The following is a 13,874-nucleotide window of genomic DNA, read 5'->3' as shown; positions in this document are numbered from 1 at the left end:
GGCAAGCTGAGAGTGTGGTGAGCCAAGGGAGAATGGAACAAGGTGGGCGAGCAGTCTTGAAGGCATGATTAGGAGCCTGGATTTTAAGTGCACCAGGAGCCACTGAAGGTCCTGAGCAGGGGAGTGAGATCTGATGTGCTTTTTTTTTTTTTTTTTTTTTTTAAGATTTTTATTTATTTATTTGATAGAGAGAGAGAGCACAGGCAGGGAGGAGGATCAGAGGGAGAGGGAGAAGCAGACTCCCCACTGAGCAGGGAGCCCGACCTGGGCTCAATCCCAGGATCCTGAGATCATGACCTGAGCCGAAGGCAGACACTTAACTGACTGAGCCACCCAGGCACCCCCTGATGTGCATTTTAAGATGAGTTTGGGACCACAGGGAGGCAGGAGGAGACAGGTGGTTTAGATAGAGAGTGGGCTGGGTAGGCCCGTGTTGGGGACCAAACAGCGGGAACACCCGCCGTTCACTGGAATGTGGGGCACGACGACTCGCGGTTCAAGCTGGTTTGGTGACTGGTGGCCTGCTTTCTGAGATGGGGCAGTGGCCACAAGCCAAGTTCTGTTTTGGACATGTGGCCCACGATGCACAGAGGTGGCTGGGGGCTCGCCTCTCCCAGTTCCCCTTCTCAGTCTGTCCCTCACCCGCTCCTTGCTGGCCTGTGTGTGGCCCCCTTGTTTAGCTTCAGTGGCGTCGGGCACCCTCCTGTTTCCTTTGAGGGTGGGGCTGTGGAGACTCCTAGCCAATCACGTGTCCCGCCTGCCTCTGTCCCACTTTCAGGGGAACTGGCCCGGCCCCGCGGTGCGCCAGGCTCCTCAGCCTCCACAGGCCTCCTGTCAAGTGTCTGGGTTCCCGCAGAGCTGCCTGGCCTCCCCCTCGCCGACAGCTCTACTCTTCTCTGTCCTGCCCGTGCGTCTCGCCCGCCCATCACCTGACTCTGGGGCTAACCTGGAGCTCCATCCTTGGCCGGGTCCTTTGCCACCAGGCATCCTGTGCTCTGCAGGGCACTGAGCAGCTTCCCCGCTCCCACCAACCAGATGTCAGCAGCGCCTCCCCTCGGTTGTGACAAGCAAAAATGTCTCCAGGTATTACCACGTCCCCTTCTGGGGGGCAGGAGTGCCCTCGGGGTGTGTTGCCAGTTTGGCGCCTACTCTCTCCCACACGCTAGAATGGGAGCTCCACTGAGTCAGGGAGCTATCCTGTTCCCAGTACTGGCCCTGGGCCTGGCATTAGTCAGGCAGAGGGGAGCAGCGGGGGATTCCTACAGAACCTGCAGGGCTAGAAGCCTGCAGTGTGGGGTGAGTGAGGCTGCTGCAGCAGATGGCCGCACTAATCCTTGGCAGGAATGGGCGGCTCCAGGCTGGCTTCTGCCCGTTTCCCAGCTCTCATCCTGTCTCACCACACGGTCACGGAGTCCTTCACTTGTCCCTGATCATGCAGCTTCTCTCCTTCTGTGGAAGGCAAAGTAAGCAAGGGTATGGGAGGGTGGGCCGACCCGGGCTCTTCAGAACGCAGGGCAGCAGGCGAGGGGCCTCCCACATCCCCTCCAGGGTTATGACTACAGGCATCAGCAACCAAGGAACCCCTAGTTTTCCAGAATCTGGGGCCAGGAAGGCCGTGTCCCTGGAGGGACATAGTATTTTGGCCCATGAGGGCTCACTCTCATCCTGAGTCAGCAGATTCCTTTTGGTTTATATCGTTCTCTTACAAGTTTGGTTAATGTGAGGCAGCCCCCAAGAGACGCATCTGGAGGCAGTGACCAGTTGGATCCCTGGCTCTGCAGGCCCTGGGGCGTCCCGACTGCACCCCCAAACTGCAGGGAGCTGAGCGGGACCCAGTGAATGGGTCAGAACAGATGTTTATTACAGGAGAAAACATACCATCCACAAGCAACAGGACGAAGAGGCGTTCGGGGTAAACGCTAGGGAGGCGGCAGGAAAGCACCCGGAACCATTGCCACATCCGCGGGGAGGGAGACAGCAGCACGTGGAAAGTGCACCACAGAACTAGGATAAGACAAGACGGAATGTGGCCCCCCGACGCAGAACACACTCGCTGAGGACTGAAGGAACTGAAGAGATCACAGAGCCGACAGCCATCAGACGGACTGTTTGGAAAGTCCCACTTCCTGCACCATGACCAACAGCTGTGCGAGAGCTCTGACAGCCCAGGGGCGCGCACTGCACCGGGGGTGAGGACAGCCCCAGGAGCCGAGTGCTCGAGTCATCAGGACACACGCACGTGTTAAAACTAGAATGCCACAGGGACCTGGGAAGCCTCTGTCTACGGAGACCGCAGACAACCACGGGCAGCAGCGGCCACTGGCCCCCATGGCCCCGTCTGGGTCCTGGCAGGACTCTGGTCAAGGGGAGGACCCTGTGGTTCGTGGAACAGGCGGCTGGATTTTGTGAGGAGGACACCAGGAGACCACCAACTCTACGCTCAGTGCACAGAGGTCCCTGGAGGCACGGGCTGCCGCTCAGAGCAGAGCTATGTCCTTGGGTAGGAGACACGCAGTCTGCCCCATCATCTTCGCAGCCACTCCCACCCTGAACTGGCCCTCAGCCCATTCCCTCTCTGGTCCCTTGGGCCTTGGGGACACGGCTTCCTTGGGCCTCGGGGACACCCCCTTTACCCCTCCGTCCTGGCTGAGAACCCTGCCCTCGCTGGTCCTACTCCAGAGCAAATGTCCCAGTGTCCCCCGTGTCACAGGCTTCTGCCACGAGCACCAGGACCGGGGAGCCCCAGGCTTTGCTCCCTGGAGCCAAGGCTGCAGGGCTGCCTCCAGACCTGCATACTCTGCAGCATGTCTTGGGGCCTCACTCACTTGCAGGGGAAAGGAATATCACAGCTTGGTGTCCAGATTGGGGATGGACACAAGAGGTCACTGGAAATCAAGCCCAGGTAACACCCTGGTGCCTACAGCCTCCCCAGGAATGCAGCGGACCCAGTCACAGGTGAGCCCCCCAACCTGTGGGGAGAGGAGGAAGCCAAGCCCCACCTGCTGTGTGGCCCTCACTGCCCACTCTCCCACAGCGCTGGCTCCCACCTTCCCTCAGATGGAGGCCAGCAGGAGCCCCGTAGGGACAGATGCTGCTGGATGATTGACGTCACGTCCCGGGGACATCTGCAGGTGTCCTCCGTGGCCCCCGCCATCCCAGCGCCCTCCACGCTGGGCCAGGTGCCGAGGTGCTGCTCTGAGTGCTCTCCAGCAAGAGAACCATGCTCAGCGGGGCGTCCTAAAGGTTTCCTATTTGGAAAAGGCATTTCTCTGGGACATCCCCAGGACGCTGGGAAAGTTGTTGATGTTGCCTGTGGGGTTTCAGCCTGCAGTGCTTTCCTAGAAGGCTGGGTGGCGTCAGCATTGCCCTCCTGGGTGGGCGGGGGCGAGAGGTGTGAATTCTGTGGCCTTTGGAGAGGTTGGGGAAGGCCCCACCAGGAGTTCGAGCTCGGGGAGTTTGCTGCCTTCACGGGGCTCTGGGAAGAGACAAGGAGAAGGGAGGCGCTGCTCACCTGCGGCATCACTCAGCCCACCTGTGGCACCCCCCTGCCCCCCCCCAGCTCGGATTTCCTCTCTGGGCCCCGTGCCCCTACCCGGCCCTCAGATGGTTCCTCTCTGCTCACCCAGGGGCCTCCTTACCTCCTCCTCAGGGCTCAGGACTGGGGCAGTTGGGTTAGTTGGGAGGTTCACTTCTAGGCACATTTCATCAGGAACTTCTTGACTGGGGTGATCTGCTCTCACGCCAGAAAAGGACAAGAATTACCTTTTGAACAAAGAAATGCAATTATTACCCGGCTGGCTGCTGGGAAGCTACAAGTACACACGTGAGGACATGTGTGTCTCCCCCCGCCCCCCAGTACACACGCGAGGACACGTGTGTCTCCCCCCGCCCCCCCAGTACATACGTGAGGACATGTGTGTCTCCCCCCGCCCCCCCCCACCATGGAAGCCGACTGGCCAGCTCTGGCGGCAGGGGTTCGAGCCATGCACCCCAGACTTGGACGGCAACAGAACCAGGGGGAAAGTGCTCATGTCCCCCCAAAATTCAGAAAGTTAGAAAATGTAACATTTCAAATGCATGTAAGCCTTGGGTGAATATGATGTGATGCATGAGCAGCTCAAAGCCCCACTCACGGTCCATGCGGTTTAGGACCCAGACACCCGCCTGCCTGCCCTCCGCCCGAGGGGGGCCAGGCTCCTCTCTCCCTCCGCCCCACTTCACTGTTGATGCACATTTGGGTTATTTCCAATTTTTCTGACACTCCACATGCACTATATTACTGCGCATGTAAAAAAGCTCACTACAGTATTTTAATGAGTGAAATTTCTGGGCTAGCACGGTATGGCACATCTTTAACTTGCTAGGAAATGCTATTTTCGTTGCTAAAGTGAATTGATAGCTTTTTAAAACTGCATTTTGTTAACAGCACAACAAATTCAATGGACTTTTTTCACTGTGGGGAAATATACATGGTGTTTATTATTTTAACTGCTTGTGTACAATTAGCAGCATTAAATACTCACCACGCTATGTACCCACCCCACGCCCTACTCCCAGAGCCTTCTTACCATTCCCAGCAGCAACCCTGCCCTCGTTAAACTCCCCTGCCACGGCCCCTCCCGCGAACGGGTCACACAGCAGTGTCCCCGGCCGGCTTCTGGCGCTCAGCCCCGGGCTTCGGAGGCTCAGGCTCGTGCGGGTCACAGCCTGGGTCTTCACTCCCTCAGGGCTGGCGGTGGTGCCCGAGTCTGGCAGCGCCACGTGTCCTGTGTCTGTTCGTCTGGTGAGGGACACTTGAGCTGCATCCACGACGGCCACCGTGAGTGCCCACTACAAACCTTCCCTGATGAGCCCCTGCTTCCCCTTCTGCACCTGGGCCTCTGGGGATCCTGACCCTGACCCTCTCGCGACACCTTGCTCAGCCCTTACGTTTCAGTGCGTGCTGACAGTGTTCAGATTCTGCATAGACGGTGGGACCACCTGCTGAGAAACACACTCAGGGTTTTCCACCGTAATCCTATGTGTGTCTTCCTCCTGGTCTGGCTCTGGGCGCAGGGGGAGCTGTGAGGCCGGCCCTCTTGTGCTCTGCGGGTGGAGGGGACACCAGCTACATGGGACCCTAGGCCGCAGTGCTGCTCCGGGTGCTGGGAGATGTTCTGTAGGGGTTTAGACAGTTCTGTTATATTCCTCATTTATGAAGGTCTGTTATCATGAGTGGATGGTGCAATCTGGCACACAGGTAACTATTCAGATGATAATATGCCCCTCCCCCAATCTGTTGATGTGAGAAATCACATCAGTTTTGAGCCAAACTGGCCTTCCTGAAAGAGGCCTCATCTGGCCGCGCTCCGCGCTCCGCTCCTGCCCTGCGGGACGGGGTTTGCCCGCCCCGTGCTCGGAGCCTCTGCAGCCGAGAGCACGGACATCCTGGCTGTCCCAGCTCATAAAATAAGGTGAGGTGTTTCCTCTTTTCAATCTCTGAGTCCATAGAGGACCGGAATGGGTTCTTGAACTCACTTGTGCGCCACCTGGACTTGCATTCTTTGGGGAAGACTCTAGACTCCGGACACACTCTGTGCGGTGGGCACAGGGTCTCGGGCCGGCTTCCCTACCTCATCTGTGCTCATGTTCCCTGGCTCCGAGTTTTGTCTCTTCTGATCTCTGACGTACCTGCTGTCACATCCCCTTTGCATTCGTGATGGTTCGGTGGCTCCTGCTCTTTTCCTGGACGCTGCTGCTGGGCGATGTCAGCCTGAACAGTCCTTGTGAACAACCAATGTCCACCACTTTCCTGCCTGAGACAGCCTCCATTCCCACTGGTTGTGCTCCTCTCTGCTCTTTGTTATTTCCTCTCTGCCACTTTGCATTTGTTACGCTATTGTTTTTATAACTTTTGAAGCCGGAGGCTCAGCTTCTGATTTCTAGCTCGTCTGCTGACGGAACCAAAGCTCTTAGGGCTACACGTCCCGTGTGGCTTCAGTGGCCCAGAGAAGCTCTGACGAGTCCTAGTTTCAGTGTCAGTGAGGTCTGAGTGTTTTATAGCTCTCATCATGTTTTTTTTTAAAATTTGAGTCAGGTTATTGAGAAGGTTTTTTTTTTTTCCCTAGGACAGGAGTTTTATTTGAAGAACAACAGAAACCCCTCAAAGCTGCCTGAGCGACAGGAGGCAGAAAAGGCCACTCACTGATTTCAGTTTGATTTTGTGATTCTTCTCATGACGGTAAACTGTATTCAAAAAAGAATTTCCAAGTCTTACTTTTTTTTTTTATAATTTAAAAAAATTTTTTTATTTATTTGCGAGAGAGAGAATGAGAGACAGAGAGCATGAGAGGGAGGAGGGTCAGAGGGAGAAGCAGACTCCCTGCCAAGCAGGGAGCCCGATGCGGGACTCGATCCCGGGACTCCAGGATCATGACCTGAGCCGAAGGCAGTCGCCCAACCAACTGAGCCACCCAGGCGCCCCCAAGTCTTACTTTTTAAAAAAGTATTTTTCTGTGGCTCTTTTCCGGGCTGATGCAGCCTTCCTGGGAGAGGCGCTGAGGGCTGTCAGCGTGCACGGCCACCTCCCATGCCTACAAGCAAATGTCTGCCTTGCTAAGAACACAAACACATGGCAAGAAGCTCCACATCCAACGTGGGGCTTGAACTCGGCCCGGAGATCAAGAGTTCCAAGCTCCACCCACCGAGTCGGCCAGGTGCCCCCAGAGCTGACATTCTTAAGACACTTGGGAGGAGCCAGCCCCGCACCTAGGACTTCACGTGCTGACTCACTGAGTCAGGTGAAGCATCCCCATGTCACGCCTGAGGAAACTGAGGCAGCACGAGGAGGTTAAGGGACATGCCCCGAGTCCCACATCACCAAGGCACCGGCTCAAGTCGCTAAGCCCCGGCCCGAGAGCCTGTGTTCTTCACCACCCATTTCCTCCCTAGAAACCAAAGCCATGGGGTCAGAGTGCGTTTCCCTCTCTTCACACAAACTGGCAATGATGAAGACCCACCTGCCTGCTGCTGGAGAGGCCCGGGCAAGCCTGCCGTCTGTGTGCCGCTGGGGCACCCAGCCCGCACAGCCCCGAGGATCTCCACCTGGCATTCCGCGTCTGGGGACCCATCCTGTCGGCCCGAAATGCAGAAAAGGTATTTATCTCAGCATTATTTATAACGCCCGAAACCAGAAACAGCCCACACACCTGTTAGGACACGGTGAGCCTCTGCTCACCGCACCTGTAGGCGGCGGTGGAGACCATGCCTGCCGCCGTGGGAACGGGGAAACGGGCTGTAACACGTGATACAGATCTCACGGCGGACGCTGCACAGGAACACACGCGTCCTGGTGTGTCAGAAGGCCGCAGTAAAGACAAACGAAACCACGCCAAAGAGGACGCAGACACCCCTGGACATGTGTGCCGGGTCCACAGCCTGCGCTCCGGCACCCAAGGTGGGCACCAGGGCTCGCTGCTCGGAGCCCCTCCGCAGCCCTCCCAGGGTGTCCTGCGGCTTCCTGCACTGGCTTCCCCCCCTGCAGCCAGTCCTGGAGGACTCGAGTGCACATGGGTCAGGCTGACTCTCACGCGCCCTCCACCTACAACAGGCCCAACACGGCTGCCGCTGGTCTCTGTAAACACAGCTCTGCTGGCACACAGCCGCGCTCATTCACTGTGTTCACTGCTGTCGCATGTCACAGCGGAGCTGAGCGGGGACAGAGGCCTTAGGGCCACAGGGCCAAGAACAGCTACTATCTGGCCCTTTACAGAAAATGTCTGCCAGGGCGCCTGGGTGGTCAGTTGGTTGGGCAACTGCCTTCGGCTCAGGTCATGATCCTGGAGTCCCAGGATCGAGTCCCGGGATCGAGTCCCGCATCGGGCTCCCTGCTCGGCAGGGAGTCTGCCTCTCCCTCTGCCCTCTTCCCTCTCATGCTCTCTGTCTCTCATTCTCTCTCTCTCAAATAAATAAATAAAATCTTAAAAAAAAAAAAAAACATTGCCTGGGGCTCCTGGGTGGCTCAGTTGGTTAAGCGACTGCTTTCAGCTCAGGTCATGATCCTGGAGTCCCTGGATCGAGTCCCGCATCAGACTCCCTGCTCGGCAGGGAGCCTGCTTCTCCCTCTGACCCTCCCCCCTCTCATGTGCTCTCTCTCTCTCATTCTCTCTCTCTCTCAAAATATATAAATAAAATCTTTAAAAAAAAAAAAAAAGAAAAGAAAATGTCTGCCAGCCTGACTCCGGGTTCAATTTGCTTCATCACTCAGTGCGGATACATGTCTTGTTACTCTGTTTCTCTGCTGAACATTTGACGATAAAGTGCAGACATCATGATCCTGTGTCCCTGAAAACCTTAGGGAGCACCTTTGACAAGGATGAGGTCTGGGATGGCGGGGGGCCGCAAGCCAAGCAGGAACTTGGAAACTGATGCGGCTCTGCCACCCAGTGGACAGTGTGGACACGAGGTTTGCCGAATGTCCCAGTAACGTCCTTTACCATCCACTGTGCGTCCCCCTGGATCTCCTGCCACACCTAGGGCGAGCTGCGTCAGGTAGGAGGGCCCGCTGCGCTGGGGAGGGGGGGCGGGGTGTCCAGCTCAGGTGTCATAACATCACAGCTTTTAGAAAGAACAGGAGCGAACACTTGCCAACCTGGAGAAGCATTTCCACCGGGAGCATCTGCCCTCTGGCGTCTGTGACCCCCGATGGAGAAACGGGTCTCCCCCCGATTCAGGACCTTCTTGCAGGATGGAATCCCCAAAGAGTAAGGCTATCTTGGGGGTCCAAACAGCTGAAAGTGTAGGCATCAACATTTTCCTAGTACCAAGCCCCATTACCTCCTGGTTGACGGTCGCCGGGCCCCCCTCACACTGTGGGAAGTTCTGCGACACACCACACCACTCTGAGAGCACGGGGCCCCATCCAGACCACTCCCGGGGGAAACCAGGGCTGGGCATAGCATGTGGCCTTGCCCGGGGGATAAGATGGAACTTGGGGGCCAGGCATGAGGAAGTGAAACTAACCTGGAGAGCCGATCCCCAGGGGGCAGGGCGCACTGCCTCATGTCTGAAGACCCCCATGGCAGATGCAGCCTGGCTCGAAGCTGTGCTCACATCCTTGGGGACTCCACCACGTGTCCAGGGCGGGAATCTCCCACGGTGGCAGTATGTAGGTCCCGAGCGATCCACCTGGGTGAGTCAGGCCACTCACCTGGGATGGGGGCTAGGCCAGGGGGATGCACAAAGGGTGCAGTTCCTGGGGATGGGGTGGGGCATGGTGCTGGCACCGCAGCCCGAGGAGGGAAGCCAGAGCACAAACCACTGTCACCATGGCCAGCCGAGTGGGGACAGCAGGTGTCTGGTGCAGCGCTGTGGGCGCGACCACAGAGTACTGCTACCTAGCTCAGGGCCGTGGGCCTCCTGCCAGGCTGTGCAGGGATGACCCGGCAGGTAAAGAGTCTGCAGACTCAAGTCTTCAAAGGAGCAGGTGAGAGGGCTGAAACCACAGTGGACACCACAGGCGGAGGCCACAGAGGGAGGCGCTGGGCCGCTCACAAGCAGCCGCTGCCTCGCGAGCCCCACAGACAGCTGTCGATATCCCCAGAGTCTCCAGTGCCACAAGCCCCTCCCACATTATCACTTGATCCAGAGATGCTCTGGACCAGAAAGGTCTTTACCATGCTCTGGACCAGAAAGGTCTTTACCATGCTCAAGCACTTGCTTACCCCACTGGGTTGATTTTCCTGATGATGAGGGGGATGCCCGGGCACAGGTGCGCTGAGCTCACGGACCCCCAGCATCGATCACATGCTGAAGGAGGGACAGCTCCCATCAGCACAAACACCGCGTCTCGGCAGATAGCTTCCCCGCGCTCAGTGCTTCTTCCGTGGGTGGCGCTTCCGATGGCGAATGAGACATGAGCTGTAGGCAAAGGTTTTCCCACATTCCTTGCACTCATACGGCTTCTCTCCAGTGTGCGTCTTCTGATGTTTTAGGAGATTGGAGCCGCAGTTAAAGGCCTTCCCGCACTCGCTGCATTTAAAGGGCTTCTCTCCAGTGTGGATTCTCTGGTGTTTGGTGACATCGGAGCTGTGCCTGAACATCTTCCCACACTCCTCACACTTGAAGGGTTTCTCTCCCGTGTGAACCCTCTGGTGGCGAAGGTGGTCTGTCTTGTGCTTGAAGACGCGTCCACACTCGCTACACTCATAGGGCTTCTTTCTCTGAAAAGGAATGAACACGGGAACCCCCTCAAAGTCATCTTTAAACGAAGCATCAAAGGCATCAAATACGTGTTCTTCTTCAGGACTCAGGCTGGCTTCCTTGCTGTACTTTTTCGCCAAGGTGGACCTCTTGTTTGCCTTTTTCTCCCCAGATGCTTTCTCTCCTTTGGGAGTGTCCTTTAGCAAATCTCCTTCTTCCTTTGGGGTCTGTGCCTTCTTTTTGCCCGTGGGCTTTTCCATCTTTCTTTGTTCCCAGGAGAGAGGAAGGGCCACTGGAATCCAGGAAGGGCTGAGGAGAAAGGCCAGGGGCCAGACTCTCCTATTCTTCTGAAAGCTCTCCCTTTAGTCACAGCTCTTCATTTTTCTGAGCTTGTAACGAGACCTCCGGAGCAGGAAGTCTGCACCAGAGAGGACACCACCAATCCTCGTGCTGCCGGAGAAGCCAGACCATGAAGGTTAGATCACACAGGTATGCGGGAGGAACAGAGCTGTGGTGCAGCAGCTAAGGGACGGATGGCGGGGGGGACAGGGAACGTGGCCCCTTCCCTGCTCGTGTGCTCCCCTTGGGCACCTCATGAGCCTCTCAATGAGGCTCAACAAACAGCCTGTTCTGTTTGGACATGACCAAACAGAACACTCGCTCTAACCCTCTGCCCGGGGATGGGGTCTCCAGGCCTGTGTCCAGTGGGGTCTGATACAGACCACGGACCAAAAACTCCGTGTGGTCCCCACATTGGGGTTTTCCCCCACCATTTTCTCCCTCCTTCTCCACTTCCTGTATTTGGGAGCAGAGGATGTGCTTTTGGAGCAGCAGGACCCACATGTGCCCCTTTGGGAGTTATGCTCCTGTCACCTAGAGCCTGGATCTGAGTTGGATCAAACTTGGGGCGCCCTGGCCCTCCTCCAATGGTCCACCTCCATATGGCAGCCAGCAAACCCCTATCATGTACCTGCCCCAACCCCCAGTGGCTCCCCTCATACTTATGAGCCCTATACATGCCTGACCTGGCCCACTCCTCACTCCCCTCCAGCTTCCTTTAGGCTCCTCAAACATACCCAATCCTTCCTGCCTCAGTGCCTGGCTGATTCCAGAAATTGGCCAACAGCAGGTGTTCATGGGGCTGGCCGCTCACTTCAGAGCTCTGAATGGGCCCTTCTCAGGGAGGCCTCCCTGACTCACCAAACACTGCCCCCACTCCCTGTTCCCTAACCAAGCTCTAGTCTTCCCTGGGGCCCTTAACCAAAGCCAACTCCTCCATCAACTAGATCTTGTGTACACCCTCTGAAACACCTGATGTTCCCTGTCCCTAACTCCACCTAACAGCACCCAATTCAGCCACAAATTCAAACAGGACCCAACAGTCCCCGGTGTGTGTAGGAGCATCACCCACACAGCTCCTAGTTCTTTGTTGAGATCCCTCTTCTATTTCGTTTCTGTAGTATTCCTGAGCTTCCTTGCCCTCGTCTTCTCTCACTGCTAACTAATGGAATTCCAGCATCAAGCCTGGAGCAACTTCAGACTCTAACTGCTAGTGAGGGAGATCTCCACAACACTGAGAAGCCTTCTTTTTTTAAAGAGAAAACTCCAAAGGCAGGTCCTGTTCTGATCCGCCAACATTCCCTGCAAACAGCGTTCTTAGCGAAGGTATCTCGTGGCCTGTGACGGCTACCCTGATCTACTAGGAGGCCCATAACCCTGATAGGCTGTCCCACCCCAAAATGTGATGCCCTAGGTGGTAATAGTCCCAGTGATGTATTTTTCTTTGAATTTTCTTTTCCATCCCATTTATTTACCATCAACATTTTAATCTGTGTGTCTTTGACTTTTGTACATGACAACACTGTAGCTTTCTTTAAGTAAGCTCTATGCCCAACTTGGGGCTTGAACTCAAGACCCCAAGATCAAGTCGCAGGCTCCACGGACTGAGCCAGCCAGGCACCCCCAAGTGGTTTTAAGGTATAAATACTTTGAACTCTCTTAAAGTCAAAAGGGTACACTTCAGCTTTCCTCTTCTCCCCCATGCAGAGGCAATAATAAAATGACTGTCGAGATTTCCCATCCTGACAAGGAATTTGAGTCTGGCTTCTTCTAAATAAAAATGGTTAGGTACACTTGGTCTGGATTCAGGCCTATGTCGCCAGGAAGGCTCTACTTGAGGCAGGTTCTGGGAGGAGGCTGCTCTGAGCATCAGGTGGGAGCCTGAACTGAGGGTAAAGGAAGCTCATCTGGGCCGAGGAGCATGCAGAAATGGGGGGGGGCGGCTCTGCTGGGGAGGGCAGAGGATCATCGCACCAGGCAAGTACACTGGAGTCAGAGGCTGGTGTCTAGTTTCGGTAGTAAACTGAGGAAAACCAAGAACTTGTATGAAGGCGCCCCCCCACTCTGTACCCCTCCCCCCGACTGGAGGGCGTGCGTGGGCTTCCTCTGCGCTCCAGCTTCCTGCCGGGACCGGGACTGAGGGCAAGGACCACGGCTCTTTCATCCCTGCATCCCTAGCTACAAGGCCAGAGCCAGCACGAACTGGTGCTCAGGAATCATTCCGGATCTTCGTCTCCTCTGCCCAACTCAAGCTGGCAGGTGCTTGACGGCAGAGAGAGCACCAAGTTACAAAACAGTCAAAAACGGAGTGGACCCGAGGTCCCCCACTCCACAGGCCCATAGACGCGAGTGCCTGCCGCAGCACACAGGCGCTCAAGCCACCTGCCCCAAGGGCTGGGGTGCTGTGCCCGCGGCAACTTCGGAGTAGCTCCTTTCCTCTCTGGGCCAGGCCTCCTGAACTCCAAGCTCTGCGTGGCCCCGCAGCCAGGGTCCCTGGAAACCCCACTCAGGCTGGCCCGTCCCCCCGCCTTCAGAAGCCTGGGTCTCAGGGGGAGCCTGCATTACTAGCGGGTTTGGATCCAAAGGCACACATGCACCCCAACAGTCCGCCGGGGCCCCGCCTGCCAGCAAACACGAGCTGTGTCGAGGCCGAGCAAAGGGGCCCCGACGGGCAGCACAATGCACCCCCGCCAACGACAGGGCCTCGTCGGCCAAGCGTGCAGGGCCCCGGGGCGCCGCCTTCACCTCGATCCGCTCCTCGCTGCTCCTCGCCCTCCTGCCCGCAGCGCCCGGGAGGCGAAGGAGGGGAGGCCGCTGCCCTGGGCTGGGGGGCGGGCCCAAGCGACGCCGGAAGGCACCGGCGAGTCCCTGGCTGGAGGTCGGGGGCCCGGAACGGACAGACCCTCCCGCCGCAGCCCCGCCGCAGCCCCTCTCCCCGCTCCAGGGCTCCGCAGCCCCCCAGCCGAGCAGCCGGGCCGCGGTACCCGCCGGGAGGCCCGCCCCTTCCGGCGCCGCTCTAGGAAGAGGGGCCCCGGGCCTCTCAGTGGTACGCCGGCGGATGGCTCCGTCCGGCTCGGCTTTCATTTCCATTTCTGCAAGGGCCTCCTCGGGCACCCCCGCCCCCGCCGGAAGGCCCGCCCCTCAGTCCCCGCCCCTCAGCTCTGCGCCCGCTCCCTCGCCCCGCCCGCCGCTCCCTCACCCCGCCCACCCCTCCACCGCCCCGTCCTCCCCTCCCTCGCGCCTGCGCCCTCACCTCTGCGCCCCTCCCCCACCCCGTCCTCCTTTCCCTCGCGACTGCGCCCTCACCCCTGCGCCTCTTCCTCGCCCCTGCGCCCCCTCCCTCGCCCTGTCCTCCT

General features: G+C 57.6%; 1 protein-coding gene across 4 annotated transcripts in view; it reads right to left on the bottom strand.

Annotated features, from left to right (window-relative positions):
• Positions 1-2,136: 2,136 nt before the first annotated feature.
• ZFP41 (ZFP41 zinc finger protein) overlaps positions 2,137-13,874 on the bottom strand; it is a 12,790-nt gene continuing 1,052 nt past the window's right edge. The window contains exons 1-4 of one of the 4 annotated variants that reach the window (XR_002480239.2): positions 13,264-13,280; positions 9,001-10,629; positions 3,639-3,762; positions 2,137-3,475 (exon numbers count right to left, since the gene is read on the bottom strand). Coding sequence is in view for 1 of the 4 variants with exons in the window: in XM_021688828.1 (XP_021544503.1) it covers positions 9,849-10,439 (591 nt within the window). In the remaining 3 variants the exon portion in view is untranslated. Of the gene's footprint in view, positions 3,476-3,638; positions 3,763-6,438; positions 7,111-8,438; positions 10,630-13,263; positions 13,281-13,874 lie in introns of those variants that run through there. The other 3 variants (XR_002480240.1, XR_002480241.2, XM_021688828.1) reach the window with 3 other exon arrangements.

The sequence above is a fragment of the Neomonachus schauinslandi genome, chromosome 4 (genome assembly GCF_002201575.2).
Source record: "Neomonachus schauinslandi chromosome 4, ASM220157v2, whole genome shotgun sequence".
NCBI classification, from domain to species: Eukaryota; Metazoa; Chordata; class Mammalia; order Carnivora; family Phocidae; genus Neomonachus; species Neomonachus schauinslandi.
This window is presented reverse-complemented; position numbering and strand designations above follow the sequence as displayed.